We start from the raw sequence: 21,437 nt of genomic DNA, 5'->3' as shown, positions 1-21,437 counted from the left end.
TCAGGAAATGTAAGAGACTGCCATTACTGTAGAACAGTTCACCCCTCAGTCAACTTTCTGTAAAGACCTTAAATCTTAGTTGTACAAACTAGAAGCTAAACCAGTTTTCCTCTGACAAGGCATGTGTCCTGCTAGATGACAAGTTCTACAGTAATGGCAGTCTCTTACATTTCCTGAGAAATGTGTAGGGTATATACAGTTTTGGTCACTTTTCTACAGCTTTACTATGCCTTTCTCAGCCCAGAAGCTCAACTAGCTTGCTTTTAATCTAATATCGTGGCTATAAAATAAGGATAAATTTTGTTTATGGATCAATCCCTCTACCTTCACATAATGGAAGAAAATAATTTTATTTCCATTTCACTGAGATTCTGGTGCTGTGGGCACTGATTAAAACGATTTGCACAAACAATACAAAGGCAAAGCTCAATCCATTTACTGTGTCTCAGTCCATATCTCAACCATAAGACAGATACAGAAACTGAATTTGGGTTAAATAAATTGTTCTGAACATTAAATAAAAAATTCTTTCCATAATGTTTCATAAAATGCTTTTTCAAAAGACACCATTTGTCTTTTAATTACAATACCCTTATTGTAAAGACTTAATATCAAATAGTATTATCTTTCCATAAAATGGTTTTATAGTATATTCTTTACTCCAAACAGATAAAACAACTCACTCTATGACAATGCCTATTAATCCACTTCACTTCTGATGTCCTAGAAGCTGCTGTTTGAGTTTATTTTAGATTTATTTCTTCTATTCAAAAATAAAGTAAGTATTTACTTCAACATTAAAAACCACATTACTATTAATGTAATTCTTTTTTTTTACCTGGCTAATCTCTTTAGACATCTGGCCTTTGAACAAGTATATTGTCAGTACATCTAGTGTTTATATACACTGGACATGTTATGTTAGCTCATGCAATATTTACTGCTTTGCCAGTTATCTTCATAGAACTACATTCTCTCATGAGAGCAGAACTGAATGCAGTATCCTGTTTATCTTGCCACTGAAATAGTCTGCTTATCTTGACTCTAATTCATGCAGCAGCTACCTTATCTGTTTATCTTTTCTATTTTCTTTTTCTTTTCTCTGATGTAATGTACAAAATTTTGGGTGAGTACAGAAGAATTATTGAATGTGGCTTTATTTGGGTCTGGCTGAAAACTGACTGAGCTTTTCCTGACTGTTTGCTTTTTTATTAAAAAACATCCACTGAACAATAACCTATAAGTAAGACATCTTAGGACAATACTTAAAACTTAAAAATAAATTGAAATGTCATCCAAATTTGTAAACAGCTTTTCTTCAGTGTATTGATATTATGAGCATATATCAATAATATCAGAGATCTCGCAGATAACTGAAACTCTACTGGAGTTTCACTCAGTAAACGAACTTTTTATTTAAGAAAAGCAAGTGTTCAATTGTTTGGTTTAAAATGAATGAGAATTAAACTAGTTTTTCTTTTGATGTATGAGGTAAAGATAGAAGTTTAAGTTACAGAAGCCGATTTCATTTTTCCAGCAAGTGGCTCTTAATAAGGCCATAAACTCCATTCCACAGCATATACATTTTTGGAAGTATTAAGTGTGGTTGCCTTGAAATATTCACACTTGGATGTGTTCATTTGCATTATTACATTTAGAAGCCTTGGGGCTTTATCACTTCCTTTTCTTGAAATGGCACAGTAATAAGGAAAAGTGATTATGCTTATCACCACCCATCAGTCAAACGCCTTCTATATTAACAAAACATAATTTTTTCCACTCTGTGAATGGGCGTGTGATGTTTCATACACATGTCAATATTAGTATTACTTTGCCTGGTGAAGAAATCATTTTATTTAACAGGATGTATGACTGGAAGTAAATGAGGAGAAATTCCCGTTCACACTTTAATGAGCAGGGACAATGCAGCATGTCAAAACCATGCGTTCACTATAATTTAGGAGGAAAAGTAATACAATTTTATACAAACAAACTATACCACATTTTAAGTGTGTTGAACTCCACAAAAAATCAGTGTACTGTAAGGGCTGCATACATGTTTCCTGGACTAATGTTTGACATCCTAGGTATTCTTCCAAAGGAAATCTCAACAAAGAAGAAAATAAGCAGATCACCTGGTGGATTGATAGTGAAAAGATAATCTATGTATCTATGACAGCCTCTTTCATTAGCCTTTGATCCTGTCAAACAATAAATATAACCTTTAGCCTAGTGTATGTAATGAATAAAACTTGAACCTACACTGTCTAATCAAATGAAAGGTCCAATATATCTCACTGCTACGGCACCCTCCATGCCTACAGACCCTGTATCTATGTAAAAGGAAAACTATCAATGTAAAAGGAAAAAAAAAAGCACTTTGATAAGTGAATTTTCAAACACCTTAAAGAAAAAGGCAGAGGAATTTCTAGACTAATATTTAAAATTAATTTTCCTGAGAGAACAAACAACATTTGGATGCAAAAATACCACAACAAGGAGCACTACAATAAGCCAGAATAAAATGGTATGGAAGGAAAGGACAAGTTACATGTTCAAGATGGCTTTACAGAAATGTAAATATTTAAGTTTGAGCTAAATGAAAAAGGCATATGTTTTACTCTGTTACTGAGATTGTAAGCAAGCCAAACACATCTAATTTCATCTCCAAAAAACATATAAATTGCACTTGACTTGTATGGTCACTTAGGAGTTGTGATATCCCAAAAGTAGTGTGTCATATTTTATACAGAAAGCCTAGGAACAAAAAGATTAAAAAAATTTGAAAGCATTGCTGTCAATTATCAGAACTCACACTGGAGTTTTGTATGAAATTTGAGCAATAATACACACAATAATTATTTTTAGAAGTTAGATTTAGCACCCACATTTAACTACAAAAAGTACTTTAAACCAAGGAAACAAAGCATGATAAGAGATTTCTCTTTTAATTTAATTCCTTTTATGGGCAATGCCATAGTGTTAGAATTCTAAATAATTTCAGAATATGGTTTGAGGAGTATTAATTACTAAAAATCAACAACAGAGGCTTTGTGAAACGAAGAAGGGCAAATTTGCAGGGAGACGAGAGGTCAGGAACTGACAAAGGAGATTTTATTCATCAACAGTTTAGATGGAGGTTCTGATTTGCCATCAAACCTGCAAAAACATTTCTCCGTTGCACGGTAAAATCTGACAGAAGGAAGTGGCTCCTCATGGAAAGGTGTGTGTGCCTGGCCCTGAGGTCTGGCTGAGGCTTGATAGCACACCCTGGTTCAATAATGTGAACAATAAATCACTAACTCTTGCTTTTAGGCACCAGGCTACTCAGGATTCACCTCCCTAACAAGGAAAGAAAAGGCTCACTTATAGTTACAGGCAATACTGAAAATTAAAACAGAATTCTCAGGGAAATACTTCAGGTATGTTCTGATTTTGAAGATTTTTACTGATAATGCAAAAATTGAAACAGAACACAAGTAATGCATAACAGCCCGAGTGGACAAAGTAAGGCATTTCATACTAATTGGTCACTGTATTTTAAAATAATTCATTGATCAATTTTTCCTTTTAAAACTATGGTGAAATGAAATCTATCAGGTGAATATATAATTATATATAATGATATATTTTATATATATATTATTATATATATATTATTATACATATGAATACTGGAAAACCTAGACAATTAGAACCCTTTTAATCTGAGGGATTCCACAACACTTTAGAGATTTCACATGGGTTTTCTCACACATCCGGGGGATAAATGCAGCCCAAACACTGCCAGAAAGGAAAGAACATTTTCCTATGCTAGTTCTCTGTAGGATTGTTTTCAGTGTTTAAAAACCTAGCTTTTCCAGAGGAAACCACTGATGACTTTTGGTAAGAGAATGCAGTTATCAAATTGGGCAAGGAAAGGGGCACATTGCATGGATTCTTGATGGAAAGTAAATAGCCATGGACTTGGTTTTACATTTCCTTTCAAGGAGAGCACTAATGAAAGTGCAGTGATACTTAATAAGCTATACAAACACTAATTCCATAATGAGTCTTTACTAACTCATGAAGAAAACCTCCTTATGCAGCTAGCACACTACTTCCTGTAGCAATTACATACTTTAGTAAACTGCCATAAAAATTTGGATTCAATCAAAACTAAGCACCTAGTGAAGGACTCATGAGGCACTGTCTAATCTTGCTGCACTTCACCACACACAGTGCTATTAATACTTGCAAGTGAGTCTGAGAGATTTTGAAAAGTGCAAGTACCTTAATGAAAGGTTTATCACTCTGAACAACTCTAAACCAGCAATACTTTTATACATGCTAGGGAACAAGCCAGTGTAAAATAATCACAGGTGTTTATTTAAGTCATGTCTGTCTGTGGATCTTTTATTGTTCTTGGCACAGATTACAACAGTGTTATGGAACTGAAAAACACATTTGTGAAACATACCTAATATTGTGAAAAGTCAGAAGTTTTACATAATCCAAGGAAATTATCAGCCTTTTTGTTTCTATCTGAGGCATACTGTGCATGTAGTGTAAATTCAGGGTTTATTTACTTATTTATTTATTTGTCTAAGAAAAAAGAGAGAAGAAACTTAGGTGTCTCTATCTGCTATTATTCATTCAAGTCCTACTCAAATTATTTCTGATGTAACACAAAAGCAGGCTTCTGGGAATGGTTACAATACATGTGGAGGTACTGCAAGCATACTATTTCTGACAGGGATGAGACTGTAACATATCCAGGGCAGGATGTCTCCACTACTCTACAGGATGCATGCTTGCAGGGAGAGGAGGAAAGAAATCCAGACTTAAAGCAGAAGCTCCAGAAACATTAATGACTAACCAGTAGCAGAAGGGAAAGAACTGGCTGCAGCACAGGTGGGTGGAACAGGCCTTGGGGGTCATTTTCTTGTCTTCAGTCTCACTTCTTAAGTCAGTGAGTCACAGCTTCCTGTGCTTTTGAGCTGTGCTCAATTTGTACAAGCAGCTTCTCCCTCTGTCTCAGGAGCTGTGGCAAGGATGTAAAAAAGCTGTCGCACTCAAAAACCAGAAACCTCAGACTGGGGATTTTGAAGGACTACCCACCTTCACTGGTAAGATAGTGCATACACTTAGTTGATAGGAACCAGGAATGATACTTCCCATAACTTAGTTTCAAGCACTGTTTTTTGTCTTTATTTTAGCTGGCCAAAAGTAGAGCCCCTCCATATGTTTCTGCTATTCTTGGCCAGGACAGACCTTCTCTCCAGTCTGTTGACACAACCAGAGTACCAGAGTGGGGTATAGATGACAATGTGATCCTATTAGAGAAACAAATGCTAGGGACTTTATCATTATAAAGCACTAAAATCTGGTTGGAGGGAAAAAGCCCAACAAATGAAAATAGGGACCAGATACTCCAGGATCTAAAGTACAAAATACTTGTTTACTAAATAATTATTAAGCCAAAAGGAAGTGCCACTATTACATTAGTATTCTAGTCACTGCAAAATAAAGTGAAATATTAGTCTAAGCTTTTTATTTCCAAAGGATTAGCTTTTATAAACTAGGGGAGATAATTAGTAAGATTGAGTTGTTTGGTGCAATCACATTCCATAAATCAGAAGGTACAGAGGAGTAAATGGATTTGGAACCAGTTGAGTTAGGGACATGGAAGTAGCATAATGCAGAGATTCACTACAAAATCATTCTAAAATAGAAAAGTCTATTTCAGACTTTTATGAGTTTAAGATAAAGACCTTACTCAATCAGACTATAAATATAAAACAAAATCTCTTCCTTAAAGGACTGGCTGACTGGTTTTTTTACAAAATTGATGCATACCTTTGAAAGATCTCTGAAGTTGCCTGGAAGGGTCAGGTCTAACTCTTCTGATTCATAGTTTGTTAAAACCCAAGGAAATACAGGGTATTGGTTCAGATCATTGTATGTCCGTCCTATTAAAAAGAAAGTTTTAAGAATTAGGAAACAATGTCCACTTCTCTAGTTGGAAAACAATCTCGTGGTTACATTTGTTGCATCACATGTTCCCAGTTCCCACCACTTGACAAGGTCAGGTATAAATCTTCCAGACAAAAGCAGCCATTTAGATGCACTTAGGTTGAATCAGAAGTCAACATAGAAATCAACATAATATAAAGAGCACAGTGTCTTTCAAGATCAGCTAAAATGCACCATATGCCAATAAACGTTTTCTTTTTATATTTCCATTAAGGTATTTTTATAGCATGACTGAAGAAATTTAAAAGAACTAGACTATAATTTTCCTAGCAACTTTATGCAGTATCATAGCTGGCAAAGATTAAATGAGATTCCAAACAGTAAGGGACTAAATTTGAGTTTTCAAATCTAGGTCTATCCTAGATAGTCCATATTAATCCATCATTCCCTGTGGCTCTTCTTCACTGAAGAAGTGGTGAGATTCCACTGCAACTGTGAAATCGAAATGGTAGAATCCATGTTTGCTTTAACACTATTTTGTAATCACTTTGAAAATAAAAAACATTTCTCCTCCCTAAAAGACAGAGCTGACTGCCCCAGGCCACTCTCTTCAATCATGAAAGAAGCCTTGCTATCATCCCAGCAGCTCAAATGTGCAAAAACCAGCTTTAGATACCATTTCAAAAGAACAACCTGCAACTTCAATGAACTGAAAAATATGAATTTGTCACCAACAAAAATGTGTTGGGAAAAGCAGCTATTTCTGTGTTCTCTGGTATTTAGTAGAATCTAACATTTTACTAATAACACAAATGAAATTTCTTAGTACAGAACCATCCACCCTATGAAAATGGTGAGAACCACACAATATGCAACATGAGTCTAAAAAAGCAAAATCCAGTCATAAATAATAGAGAGTGCATGTGTGTGTGTGTGTGTGTGTGTCTGTTTATGTAATATAATTAGCAGACTGAAATAATCCAGGTTAACAATTCCCAGTCCTGCGGCAGATTTACAGCCTTGTTTTACTAACTGCTTCCTTGCAGATCCTGGACAGATTCCTGGGGAACAAAACCCAGCACAGGAAAACACAGTTTTCCTTGTTCTGAGTTGCAGTTGCATCTCCACAAAAATAATTTCTGCTTTAATGAAATGTGAAACTTTCACTGCTCTACAAACCCCTTATTTTTTCAAAAGAAGTTGCTGAACAAAAAGCGTGTTTCTATTTTGTACATAGCTTCACTGGATACAGGAAAAATGCATATTGTTAATAACTGTGTGTCCTCATTTTTAGACTTTGAACACAGAGATGTTCACAAGAATATAAAAAAAATAATTGAGGTGCAAGAACAACTTTTACAAAAACGCAATGCCAGCACTGAGCACTACACACACAAAGATGGACAGAAACAAAACCACTTCTTTAATAACAACAATGAATGAATGAATGAAGGCAAAATGACTCTTAGAGCAAGAATGTATCAAACAACTAAATCAAGAAATATACCAGAGTTTATCCATATAAGGGAGGAAAAGGAAAGGTATTCTCCGGTAGAATATTAATTCTTTTAGTTTTTTGGGAGGGGGCTCTATATGTCTTGAAGGAAGACAACTCTGCCTCATTTTCCATATACAACAAGTCAGAATATTATTTTCCTCTTTGGCAAGCGTTCAATTACATATGACTTGTAAAGTTTCTTGAGATTATCAGACTTAGGGTTCTACAAAATACAGCCTCTATAAAACCAAAGCTTCATACAATAAAAATTTTTCTCATCATCAGAATCTTTAATTTACAGAGGAGTGTGCAAAAGCTTCCAAAATAGAAAGACATTTGTGTTTATGTAGACAGCAGACTAAAAGAAATTTGAGATTCAGGAAGAGAATGACTGACATGACTGTAGTCTATTAAAAAGCATAAGGAAAAATAAAGATTTTTCAGAATCAAAATTTTGATGGAAAAGAGTTCATAGTAATAAAGATCTTCAACTGTAACCACTTTATGGAAACATTTGAAAAGGTGAGAACATCCTTTTGCAAAATTTTGATGGGAAATGTAGGGTTACCCAAAATTAATTTTAATTTCAAAACTGAGATTTTTTCATATTGTGGTTTTATTTAATTTTTATACTTACTTCATTTACTTTGTATCAATTCAATTTCGATACTCAAATGAAAGATTTTCTCTTTTTGTTCCCATTCCATATGGCAATCCTGAGCCTAGTTGCTGTATGAGCCCTTTGGTGAGTGGTTACTTATAGTACAGTCAGATGAAGTAATTATCATGTGACATTAGCTCAACGTCAGACCATGCAGTAAATCCTGTGTGCATTTTTTTACCCCACAATGAGAAATAATTTGAAGCGCTTTATCTCTCATCTTAGGTAGGATAAGTGGCAAACAGTGGGGCTTTTGTGATTATGTGTTTGATAAATATAAGCACAGTCTTGTGAAAAAATAAATGAAATATTTTCTTCTCTCTTCCTTCAATATTTATAAAACATGTTTTATTTATGAAGAGATTAACTACTAAGAATAGCTATTAACTTAATAAAAGAGTTAGTGATTTATTTTTATTAATCAATTTTTTTCTTAATATCAACAAATAAAACTGCCCCAAGAAGATGAACCATACCTTAAATTGTGAAAGGAGACCAAACACACATGGTAAGGTAAGACCATACATCTATTCTTATCTGAGTGGAGGACAGTGATCTAGGCCCATAATGGGATTACAAATCTATATTTCTAAACATGCATAAATATCAGTGGTTTCACTTTATTAGGAATGCTGTCATGATCGATTCTGGCTTCACAATTAATGATTTCCAGCATAAAGTCAGCAGATGAATATACTTAGCCATCTCATCAATTGTCTGGTTCTTCCAGCAAGAGTTATCTGGTTCTTTCTTTAGCTAAATAAATATAAAACATAAACCTGTACCACTACTGGTAGGCCCTATACCTTTTTAGAAGCTTCAGATTTCCCTCAAGTAGGTTTACAGAGATTAATATTAAAGGCTGAATATTAAATATCGCAAGCCTGTTACACTAATCTATTTGAACAATAAAAATGAGGCATAGTAAATGAGATCTCAGAAATACTGAATATGTTTCTTCATTAAAAAAAACCAAAACAAAACAAAACAAAAGTTTTTAATTAAACCATCCAATTTAATGTTTTTATATGGCACTTCAGTTTTGAAGGTAAAGTGAGCTAGAGACAGCTGACAAAGAAATTATAACTGCAATTCCTTGGTGAAAATGTTAATGACAGCAAAATATTGTTTAATTAGATGATTGCAGCATCTGGATTAACACTCTTTAGGAGCGATGTTCCTGTGCTTGTCTGCTTCTTCACACTTTACAGACATTTTGTCATCTCTAGGTCATTAGGAAAGAATTTTTAATGATTTTTCTAGAAGCAAGTAGTTCAAGTTACATCTAATTAGATGACAATAATAAGCCCACCACATGCAGTAGCTAAATATATACATAATTAACCAGTGAGGGCTTGTACATCACAGAGTAAAAAAGTGGAAAATGCTAAACAGGAGAAAAAAAAATGGGGGAGGGGAAGAAATTCATCTGAATTTATTACTTAACTGAGGATGTCATTTTTTTTCCACAAACCTTTAAAAATAAAACCCTTTCCACTATAAGAAATTGCTCACAAGAATTATGGATGTAATTATTCTCCGTTTCTTTTAAAAGCTGTGGCGTGTAGGATTTAAAAGACTTAAAATTCAAATAAATACAAATGCAATCACATATCTAATATATTGGAATTTGAAAAGAAAAACTCAATCAGTTAAATACTGAGAAATAGATTTGAAAACTAGAATTCTAACTAAAAGAGTGAGCAGTGCAACCATATTACAAAATAACTTCTTGTTCCCACTATTCTTGATCCCTTTTGCCTGGTGGGATTACTTCTAAATGCTCTTTTCAATAAGTAATCTTTTCAATAACCTTGTAACTGAGAATAGTAACAATTATTTGTTTCCTATATCACCCAGAGGGTTCAGTTGACATGTATGCTGGTCCCATGCAGAAAGGAAAATTAGAATAATCATTGCTGCTTCCAAGCCTTCAAAGCAAAAGGATCCCTGAGAAAGAAATATGTAGGAGGAGGGGGAAGGTGGCCAGGAAGGCTTATGTCTACGCAACCAGGACAAAAACCAGGGGTAACACTGAGACTGATTGATAAGCAGCAGAGTGCAGTGTTTACCTTTGGGAGGAAAGCCCTGAGCTGTAAACATGATGAAATATGCTTGAGCCAGAAAAGAGGGCAAGAAAGAGGTGAAGAGCCTGGAAACAGAATAGGAAGTGAGAAAACAGAAACTAGAGGGCCAGAGAAACAGGTTGAATCAAGACTTTATAGAGGTTTGAAGATGGAGACAGATTTTGAACTGAAATTGCAACGAGATATCAGGCCAACACAAGTGACAACAATCATATACTTGGATAGGAAATAAAATAGAAAGAGAGATCTTTGAGAGCTGCAATAGACAGTTATTAAGTCGTGAGTACAGATCACAGCAGAAATAGTTAAACTAAAAACGAAGTGTGGAAACATTTCAGAGGCTAAAGTAAAGATTAAAACGTAGGTCATAGAAAGATGGATTTTTTCCAAGGGACACTTTGGTATTTCAAACACTAAGAACATAGAGGATAGCCAGGAGTCATTCTTGTCAGGACAGACATACTAGCAAAACAGGGAGAGATTTAAAGAGAGATTCATATATTTATTTCAGTGGTTCTGTTCAGTCCAACCAGTCTATGTAATTAACAGTATTAACAAGCAGACAAAGGACTTCTTGTGTGAAAGGACCCATCTGCATGATGCCACAAATGAAAGAAATAAGCTGGTGTCAGAAATCTCATTTCTGATCTCTCTTCCAAGGCTACTGGTTCTTGAGTAATTTCAGAAAAGGATCACAAAAAAATATGAGTGCTTTCATACTGTTTCGTAAGCACAAATCACTAAATAAGCACCATTGTAAAAAAAAAAAAAAAAAAAAAAAAAAAAAAAAAAAAAAAAAAAAAAAAAAAAAAAAAAAAAAAAAAAAAAAAAAAAAAAAAAAAAAAAAAAAAAAAAAAAAAAAAAAAAAAAAAAAAAAAAAAAAAAAAAAAAAAAAAAAAAAAAAAAAAAAAAAAAAAAAGGGAAACTACAAAGCAGTAGCAAAAGATGCACTAAAGATGCACTAAACTTTTGTGGTTTAGTTAGTTGTCATTTTCTTTAGTGGACATCTACCTGGATGAGAAGGAAAAACAGTGAAGTGACCTTACTGGTCACCTACTTACTAGCAGATAATCCACATTTTTTTGAAGTGTCAAACCTCCATATTTCTGACTAAACTATAGCTCAGATACGCTGAATAAGCCAATAGGAGTTAAATGGCCACATGAATTAAAAAAAAAAAAATGATGCATATATTTCTCAATAGCTAAAAACAATAATATTGTTAGAGAATAAGATGCTGCTTAAATAAACAGTTATATTCTGAAACTAGGTCATCACTGCCTACATGAACAATTACTGGCAAAGAAGTTGCAACTTCTAAAAAAATATTTCTTATGGAATCTCATTACAAAAGAGTATAATTAAAAATGTATTTGGAAATTCGATTTCCAAGAAGAGAAAAAAAGAAAATACATGTCTTCACTTAGAAAAGGAGGTCACAAGCATATTCAGTATTCTATCTTTTTGTACAAAATAGAAATTCCTGTATGTTCTTCAGACTGCTGAGGGTCCTGTGTACAGTGCATATAAAAACTTGTGTCTGTTTAATAAAGATGTACCTGGACAGTTATCAAAACAGTGTATATAAATCTTATCAAAACTAGGGCAATGACTACTTAGAGGTACTTTGCTTCCAGTATTGTATTTATGGTAGAGTTATTAGTTTTTCTAGTGCTTTATCAGAAAACACCTATTTCTTGTAAAGGAAATACTTTTGAGGAATACCTTTCAACATAAGACTTACAGAAAATATAAGCACAGTTGTAAAAGCATCTGTGTCATTCAGGCTGCCTCATAGCTCTCGACCCTGCAGTTTTCCGGATCTCAGGCTGGGGCAGTACCATGCCATGCAATAGGTGGAGCCAGGATCAGCTTGGGGATGCAAGAACTTTCAGGCTTTCTAGGTTTAGAAGCTTTCTTCTCTGTGGTTGGACTTGGAGCTCAGGTGCACTCCATTTTGGGTGGGTTTCTTGTTTGCCAGGAACTTTATGATGAGATTCTTTGCAATGCCCCCAAGCTCTTAATGAGTTTTTGGAAACCAGCTTCCTAGCTAAAGCATAGACTTCATTAGAATGGAAAACCAGATTGATCTTCCAAAAAATAACTTGAGGGGATTTTTACTTCTTTCAAAAAGTTGGAAAACTTTGGGGTTTGTTCCAAAGTGCAATAAAAGGTTTATTGTCATGTCTAGAATTGCCTGTTGGACTTCAGTTAGTTTTGTGTGTGTCATTGGCAGGGAGTTCAGCTATCAAGGATAGATTTGATTAGAATTAAAAAAAACCAAAACAACACATACTGCTGAAAGATTTCATAAGATGGTAGGTAATGCTGTGAAATGAGCAAGAAAGCTTATACAGTTAACTATGAGATTACATGAACATATGAGATTTACCAGTAAGAGACTGATACACATAAATCTGCTAGAAATTAAATGCTTTGAGTCAGAGAGAGACACTCCAAAGGTAGTGACCAAGCTGCTTTTCCAAATACAACACAAACTCATGGACACACACCAAAAAATAGCAAATAGTCAGTAATCCTTTAAACTTTGGCCATAGCAGGTGGTACCTGGAATGGTATGGTCAAGTCATCCTGCTGTAAGCAGATGAATGCTACCAGATGACCTTCAGAGAAACTTGTCTCGTACAACCACCCAAAGTGTTTGGCTACAAAGCATGCCCAGAAGTACTAGTATTAAACAAAAGGTCAAAAAATATTTCTTTTGAGACCTCTGTGATACTCTACGGGAATCTCTTCATGCTGTACCTTGTTTACTGATGAATACTTTAGTGTAAGTGTCACTGCAATTCCTAACTGACTTCAGACGTAATGGTGTGTTGCAGGTTTAGATGCTTTGGTGATGTACATAAAAGTAAATGAACTCGGAGTTTTAAACTGATTTAAAATGAAAAACAATTTATAAAAAAATTGGCTCCGCTCTCATCTATTCTCATTTAAAGAGTTTAGTCTCACTGCTGACAGAAGAAATGAATATATAAAAGGTAAATTACAAGCAAAGGATTTTTCTGTCAATATTGTATTAGACAAGGACTGAGGAGACCTAGGCTATCTTCCCAGCTCTCCAGAAAAATCCTGGGTGAGGCAGTCAGTGAGTTTGCAAGGCTTCGCCTGTATTTCCTCATCACCAGAAGGGCAGCTGATGCGCAAAAGGCATGAAGCAGCTGGAGATAGGCCAGTGTCCAGAAGCAGGATTGCGGCATTCTCATGGCACTGTGCCAGAGGCAATAAACGCTCAGCAAGGCTCCTTCCTCCAGCAAGGATCTGCGGGACTGTGGCTATACCGCTCGGGAACCAAGCTGGTGAGCTTGCATTGGACTTCACCACATGGACTTTCCAACCCAGATGTCCAGTAGTTTCAAGGACTCTGCTTTTTGCTTCATTGCATAAGGTAAACGTGCCCTCAGATTTCCAACTGTTCAGTAGTAGCACTTTTGTATCACACTGGGATAACTTGATGACACATTTATTAATATCCCTAAGACTGGATATATGGAAGATGACTACCATAAATGCACAGAAGCAAAAGCCTAAAGGTTCAAAGCAAGCGAATTTGACAGCTCCTGAATTCTGCCACTGCCCTACTGGGAAAAATGCAGTGACTGTCCTCAGACTGGTCAGGGTAACGAGGGCTACCTTTGGGCTTCACACTTACATGTATCTTATATCTGGCCTTGAGCATAAAAGTCAGGACCAAGTAAAGATGAGCATTGTAACACAGGAGTACAAAGTGATGCCAGGTGGAATTTAATTTGGGTTTCAAATTAAAGCTCACTGAAGGGAAATGTCTGAGAAAAGCTCTCCACAGGCAGGTTCACAAGCAGCATGTGTGCTAAAGGCAGGAATCATAATAGTAGACAACCTCCTGGAAATTTTGTATATGGTCTAGAAAACACTTTTACATTTAAAATTACCATAGGAGTGAACACGTAGAAAAGGGAAAGGTGAAAGGAATAATATCATCGTGAATGTTTAATTAATGACAATTGCCAGAAAAGTTCTTTTTTTGCCAATAACAAATGTGGCAGTTATTTCTCATTTTAAATACCTAGTGTGATACTATACTTCAGCTCAAAGAACTAAATGAGAAAAGATGCTGTAATCTAATCATACCACAGTCCAGGTGACATCTATACTAGGCAGAATACTGTTGTTATTCTGCTGTCTAGTTGCTGTTGCTGAGAATGATGAAGTAGTGAAATTACATTTTCCCATTATTATTTCCAGACACTCTCTGGCAATGGTTTGTTGACTCTAATAAAGCTTCAGACAAAGCTGTCAGCAGAGGAAATGGCAGAAGGGGAGCAAGGAACAGCCTCCACAGCAACACATGAATCTAAAGTCTCAGTGATTGGTTGTGCATTTTCTGATAAAATTTAATGTGTGTGTGTTTCTGAATCTATCACAAAGCTGCAGCTGAATTCTAGAGGGATAAATGGATTCTATCAAGTCACGGTGCTTAAGACTTTGACAAACAAACATATTATGAAGGATTAAACAGTCAGAAGCCTTACCTGCTATAGTATTGAGGAACATCAAGTATTCAAAGTTAGATATCTCCCGTCTCTGCCAGCGCTGAGTCATGTTGGAGGATTTATAAAGCTGTCGGGGTGTGGCCAGAGAGATTCTCCTAGGAAATATATTTAAAGAATTATTTTTTTAAGAGTCACATTAAATGTTAAGATACAGGACAATATAATTAGTGTGATTAATTTCAGATTCTCTCAGAGGCTTTTTTATTTCATTTAATGAAGTCAAGAAGACACTATTACCTTATTTGAGAAATGGCCAAAATTAAGAACAATATTTTATTTTACCACTACTACAGCATTGTAATAAATCAGAATAATAAACTGTGTTTTATTTTATTCTGAATCTGGTTAAAATAATGGCAGTAAAAGAACTGCAGACCTCCTGGTGCCTGGCTTGTCTAGCAGGAATAAAAGAGGTATACCATTTTCCTATTTCAAAAGGATATATTGAGATAAGTTCATTAGGGTGAGTGAGTGATAGATTAAAGTGCCATATATTTCCATCACATGAGTTGAAGGCATTTATTATACAATTTGTGCACCTCTTCTCTGGTCAGCTACCCATGATCCTTTCCTGTAACCCAGTAAGCTTCAAGACTTCTGTTTATAGCCTGGTTTCTGAAAGAATCAGGGTTTACTCAGTTATCTGTTCATCTGCCTGTCTCTCCATAATGACTTCTGAATTGTATTTAATTCAAATTTGGAAGAGGAGTAGAAGCTTCTAAGATACTCAATTTCCACACATTTTCTAAAACTTACATGACTGGATAAGGGAGAGAGAATTAAACTACATGCCACAGAAAAGCAAAGCAGAAAACTTCAGCTCTTCTGCATTCAATTTGTCAGCATTACAATAACCAAATACCGTACACCAAGTTCTAAATTACCCATTGTATGTAATATCTCTGGCTGGTAAAATATAGGGGACTATAATCAGTCTAGACTAATGTATTAAAGAAAACTATCTGCAACAAGTAGAAACAAGCTCATTGCTCTCAACTCATTTCTAGAGAAAACAGTTCTTGCCTGGAAGAAAAAAAAAAAAGACAAGGAAAGTCTTTGGAAGAAGAAAATATTCATCGCCTCAGACACATTTTTTAATAGAAATTTAGATCTTTTAAGTGTATCAAAATAGGGAAAATGTTTATACCTGTTAAAAACAACAACAACAAAGACGGTTTCCAATGTGTAGTCTGAATTTATTGAATTTAAAAAATGTATCAGTAGTATTTCTATAGCTTGTCAAGGGTAAATAGGGACACTCAATGCTTCAGCTTTTAGTTGCACACTAAACACACTAACTGTAATTTTTCTAGACTCTGAATGCTGAGTATTTTCTTAAAGTCTTATGCAAATTCTCAAATTGGGCTCTGGTTACAAAAATGTGAACCATCCACTTCTAAAGATACAGGTGCATACTTCTATATAGGCACTAAATTCTACTTCCAGAGAAATTATGAGTATTGATATGAAATTGGTGTGTACAGTCACAATTATGTGTTTAAACCACCAGTAGGCAGGTTGTCAATGTCTGCCATGCTTCAGCTTACAAGTAGGGCATACAGACATGACTATGCGAGTGTATTTACCAGAATAGCAGGACATGGGGCTTTGCCACGTAGACTAGCCTTATTTTACAGTACACTCTAGGATGCCAAAGGCAAATACACTTTACTAGTACACAGAAGGCAATACAAAATGTTTTAAATTTGTTTCTATTACACTTCTTATGAAACAAGTATCTAAAGAAATATCAGGATGTAACCATACTTCATATTGCGTAGATTAACAATTAGTTTTACAGAGGAATTCTCAAAGAAATACTGTTCCCAGTAAATTATGAGTAACACTACACACAAAATAATAAAAACAGAAAATAAAAATACTAAGGAGATCATTAAATTTACAAAGCGTTTCTGTCACCGACTTTGTGTTCCACCCATGACAAAACATTTATGCATCAGCACAGCTTAGTAGTTGCTTTTAGACTTTATTCACAATCTTCTAGGGAGTCTCAAAAATCTATAAACTGTCAAGTGCTGGACTTCACATTTGAATACCTAATTTGAGTGAACTTTACAGAAAATCAAAATATACTAAAAAAGGTCCTTATTTACTCCATATCTAAGGTGTTTGAAAGATTCACAGTTATCTCAGCAGAAACTGGAAAAAATTATGCAAAATAAATTGGTTCCACGCCTGCTTGTTTCAGCTAACATAGGAAGACCCACTGTTTTCTGTTTTGCTAAATCCACCCAACTTTGATCAAACTATTTCTCTATTCAATATGCCATAACCAATATGAAGACTCAGAAATGAATGTGCTTCCTTTGCTTCTAGAGAACCATGAAATATCTACTCAAATGGAAACTGCAGAAGACTCTGAAGTACAACAGAATGATCCAGTTTTTCAAGTTTTATGTTTAAATGTGTTTAGAAAACACTTCATGACATTTTGTTGAGGGAAGGGATGTTATACACCCTGTATGTGGAGTACGACACAAACCTTTTCACAGTCGTTTTTAATTTAGTTAGCTGATGTTGAATATAGTTATGGTAACTATCAAAATACATTTTTTTCAGCAAAAAGTTCATAGTTTGAATTTCTTAGCTTTAATAACTCTAATGCATTAACAGCCCACAGAATTTCAATGGAAGGTGCCAGCACATGTTCAGTGGTGACATAAGATACTATATCTTTACCAATTCTTTGATCTCTATACATTTACAAAACCATCAGGCAGCTCACAGTTGGTTTCTGAGCTTGATGTTATCCTCAATAAAAAGAATCAGCAAATTATACCTGAGGTGTTAAAACCCTCAAAAGTAGTCTGATAACAGCATGGTAAAAATGTGAATATTACCCCACCTATGTAGAATTATATGGACTTGCAGAAGTGAGTTAAAAGGCACAGCACTGTCTGCCCAGTTGTATCATTTGTCAAAGTCATAAGGAAACTACAATCAGTGCAACATGTTTCAGGAACACTGAAAATGTATTTATCAAAGACAGACTAATTTGATTACCAAATCAGACTGAATCCTTAAACATGTGATTGATTTTAAGGATGTAAATACTTCTTTGTAACACTAGGCACAGGCTTGAAAGCTTCGTTGAATCCAAGCATTAGACAGGCTGTTGGAAAAGGTAGCAAAGTGGCAAAGTGGAGACTTGCTCAGAACAGCAGGTCTATAAGATCTGGGGAAGATATAATGGTTCATCTGCTTCCAATACTTTGTGTCATTAGTGCATAAATATTGCTATTTTCTTCTACTTCATCTACTGTATCTTTGTTAATTGCAGGGTTTCACAATGAAAACAGAAATGCACTTGAAATCAATTGTACTACATTAAAAGCAATTTACTCCTTCAGAATATTTCCATCACTAATACAAGTCTTTATGGAACTGTAATTAACTTTAGATGACATGTTTATCAAAGTAATATCAGAGAGGAAATATTACTCACATAAGTAAAACTAAAGAAATTAAGCAAAACAACCAGAAAGATCTGCTTTTGTTGAACTAAAGTACAGCCTAACCTGGAAAAGTGGTGATAAAAAAAGCATTTTACTCAGCGTAGTAGCTCCTTTTGATTACTCAGCAAAATTTCTCCTTCTTTTAGTTATACAAACAAGGATAATTTTAAAAATTAGCATTCCAGAGCCAACATATTCATAGAAAGGGAAACTATATTCTAACATCAACAAAAGATTAGATCAACTACAGAGCAGTTATAGAGCCAGATTTCCCCTCAATTACACCACTGCAATCCTACTGAAGACAATACGGGTATGTAGACAGGGAAAAAAAGAAAGAAAAACCCATGATTACAGGGTCTTTATTGTGCATAAATCATACCATGATTACACAAAAAAAAAAAAAAAAAAAAAAAAAAAAAAAAAAAAAAAAAAAAAAAAAAAAAAAAAAAAAAAAAAAAAAAAAAAAAAAAAGAAAGAAAGAGAAAAAACTTCACTACCATATGCCAGATTTATTCTGAAGGCTGGCAAGCCCATTTTCGATTCAAATTGAACTTTAATCAAAAAGGTATGGAAATAACTGCATATTATATTGAAGCTGAAACTTTTCTAAATAATTATGTATCAACAAACTTTTTCAGACAATTATTCACTGAATAATGCACAAAGGATATGAATTTCAAAAGTAAAAAATGTCACTGTAGATAAGAAATTCTGATTGAGGAATTTGCATTTTGTTTGTGCTAGAACATGTGGCCATTTCTGTTTCAGAAAAGAATACTATTACTTTCCACATAGAGACAGCAATCCCTTTAGCTTGAGTATATGGAAGAGCAATGCAAATATTAATAAGATGCACTTTCCAAATAAATGCCCCAATTTCTCCTTGATCTCAATGAAAACTTGAGAAATCTGGCAGTTTGCCTAAAACCTTCAGCACATTCAGGAGATCAAGCCTTAGGTATCATGAGACTCTCCAGCTCATGACAGGGAATGATGTTCAGCTGGGAATGAAATAGTTCTCCAGTTCTAAAAATGCTTTGACACTTCAAAGTATTTCCACATTTTGCACTGGGATAAAACAAGGACAATGTGAAGTTTTGGTTTGTAGGAAATGACTTCAAGAAAGGGAAAGATACACCCCAGACATTTCACTGATAAGTAAGTCATTGGCTTTTGACTAAATCAAGCCAAATGGATGTCTGAACCCAAAGCACCATATTTTGTGAATTCCCTGCTGTTTCCTCTCTCTCTTATATTTATTTAGTCTTATTTTATTTTGACCAGAAGTTAATCCTGAATCTAAAATTTTTTTCACCACATTTCTGCTGATACACCCTCAAAGACAATTTTAGGTCTGAATAGACATTTCTAAACAACAACCCCCAAAAACAACATCAAAAAAAGATAAAAAAAAATTAAAGTGAGAAATTTCCCCCCTTCAACTAAGTGAAGTACACATGAAGATCATCTTACATATCACTGAAATAGAAATACATTTATAATATAGGTTTTCAAAATTTCCAGCCTTATTTCTGGTCACAGGCTCATTTGACATTGTTGTTGATAATAAAAGCTATATGTGAAAATCTCTAGGACTCAACCTTAGTTGTTCTTTCTAAAATATACATCCTTTTAATTTTGGAAACAGAAGAAAAATAATGCATTACTAATGTGCAGAAGTAATTTGGAAGTTGCAAAATAGCCACTAGGTTGATAAGCACTTAGGTAAAATACACACACATTCATATAAAAAAATTAATTTCCATTCAGCAAACACAAAACCTACTCAAGTTTAGTTCCACATCCTGCATAACAATCACAGCAAAGATGAACATTTACCTATAAATTTATAAAATCTCACTGGAAATCAGACTTTTAAGAGATAAGGTGTTTTTTTCACTGGAAGTTGTTTATTTTCTGCAATTGGAAAAAAAATCTAATCATCTAATTTAAAATAATTTTACTTCTATCCCATACTAATACACCATATAGCAAGCAAAGTAAGCTTAAGAAGGAGAAAATCTAGAGTTTCATAGCAGGATTAATGTTCTAGGATTGACATTCAAAAAACATCAACTTTATAAAGTAATAACCCCAAAATATACTAACTATTTCAATGAAATTACCTGGCTTGTGGCAATCCATAGCTGGTTCCTACTCCAACACGTGGTAAGCTGTACACAACCTTTTTCACTGTTGCTTGGTCAGGAAAATTAAACATAACAGAAGCTAAATAAGGAAAAGAAAATATGGACTAGTAAAACATTTGCAGAAGTCTGTTTCTCCATCTGCATATATTTTTCAAATGCTCTGGTTTCTATTTGGGGAGAGAAGTCAGTTCCACTTTTATCCTCCTGGGGATCCAAGGTACAACAGAAATTCCTGTTGTACTTCATAACTATGTATTGTTATCTGGTTAACATTTTGGCATTAACTCTCCCATTTTGCAGAAGATTTGAGCGTTGTTTATTTCAGAGGAACCACATTTTACTATTAACCCACATAGCCTCTTATCAGTCTGGGAAGTTGTCCAGTAGTCAGCACAGCATTTGGTCTTCTACCTGGTGCAATAAAACACACAGGCCCAAGGAAGTTTTTAATTCCCTCCCCCAAAATGTACATCAGAGCTCCTCAGGGCAAACGACCACTGACACTCCTTACCAGCCATTGAACTCTGATTCAGAGTAGCACATACAGAAAACTGAGTGGATCTATTTATTTATTATCTGGTACTTTTTTACTTTAACTCAGTTTATAATTAGGAATTACCCCTTTATATATTTCACTAAAATAATTGTGGAAATTGAGAATAGGGGTGAGACAATAGAAAAGGCAAATTTCCTATCAAACATATGAAGAATTTACCAGTTGTAATGACGTGGTTTTGCAGAGAAAGCAATGAGCTCAATCTATGTGATTAATACAATTTGCACTGAATACATGCAACAATAACCATTGTTGAACAGATCTAAGCACCTTATAAAAGGAAGCACAGCTTTTAAATTCTAAGATAATAAATAACACTCAAAATAACTACTAGCATAATTTTATGCAACAAATATAACTATGACCTACTTCTGTTTGCCATAAACACTTCCAAAGCTGTGTTCTGGAGAAGATAACGTCTTGAAAAAACAGCCCGAATCTCGCTGAACATCCATTTTCCATGGAGGCCTTCAGTATAGGCAAGGACCTTTAAAGAAA

General features: G+C 34.6%; 1 protein-coding gene across 5 annotated transcripts in view; it reads right to left on the bottom strand.

Annotated features, from left to right (window-relative positions):
* The window catches only part of NBEA (neurobeachin), a 478,282-nt gene that overhangs the window by 81,771 nt on the left and 375,074 nt on the right, over positions 1-21,437 (bottom strand). For all 5 annotated transcript variants that reach the window (XM_027899474.1, XM_027899469.1, XM_027899470.1 and 2 more), the window contains 4 exons: positions 21,309-21,426; positions 20,360-20,462; positions 14,734-14,849; positions 5,839-5,951 (listed from right to left, as the gene is read on the bottom strand). In XM_027899474.1, coding sequence (XP_027755275.1) covers positions 5,839-5,951; positions 14,734-14,849; positions 20,360-20,462; positions 21,309-21,426 — 450 coding nt within the window. The remainder of the gene's footprint in view (positions 1-5,838; positions 5,952-14,733; positions 14,850-20,359; positions 20,463-21,308; positions 21,427-21,437) is intronic.

Source organism: Empidonax traillii, unplaced genomic scaffold (genome assembly GCF_003031625.1).
Source record: "Empidonax traillii isolate 1590-97213 ecotype Southwest subspecies unplaced genomic scaffold, ASM303162v1 scaffold670:size792703, whole genome shotgun sequence".
In the NCBI taxonomy this organism is placed as follows: Eukaryota; Metazoa; Chordata; class Aves; order Passeriformes; family Tyrannidae; genus Empidonax; species Empidonax traillii.
Note: the sequence above shows the minus strand (reverse complement) of the source record. Positions and strands in the feature narration are given on the sequence as shown.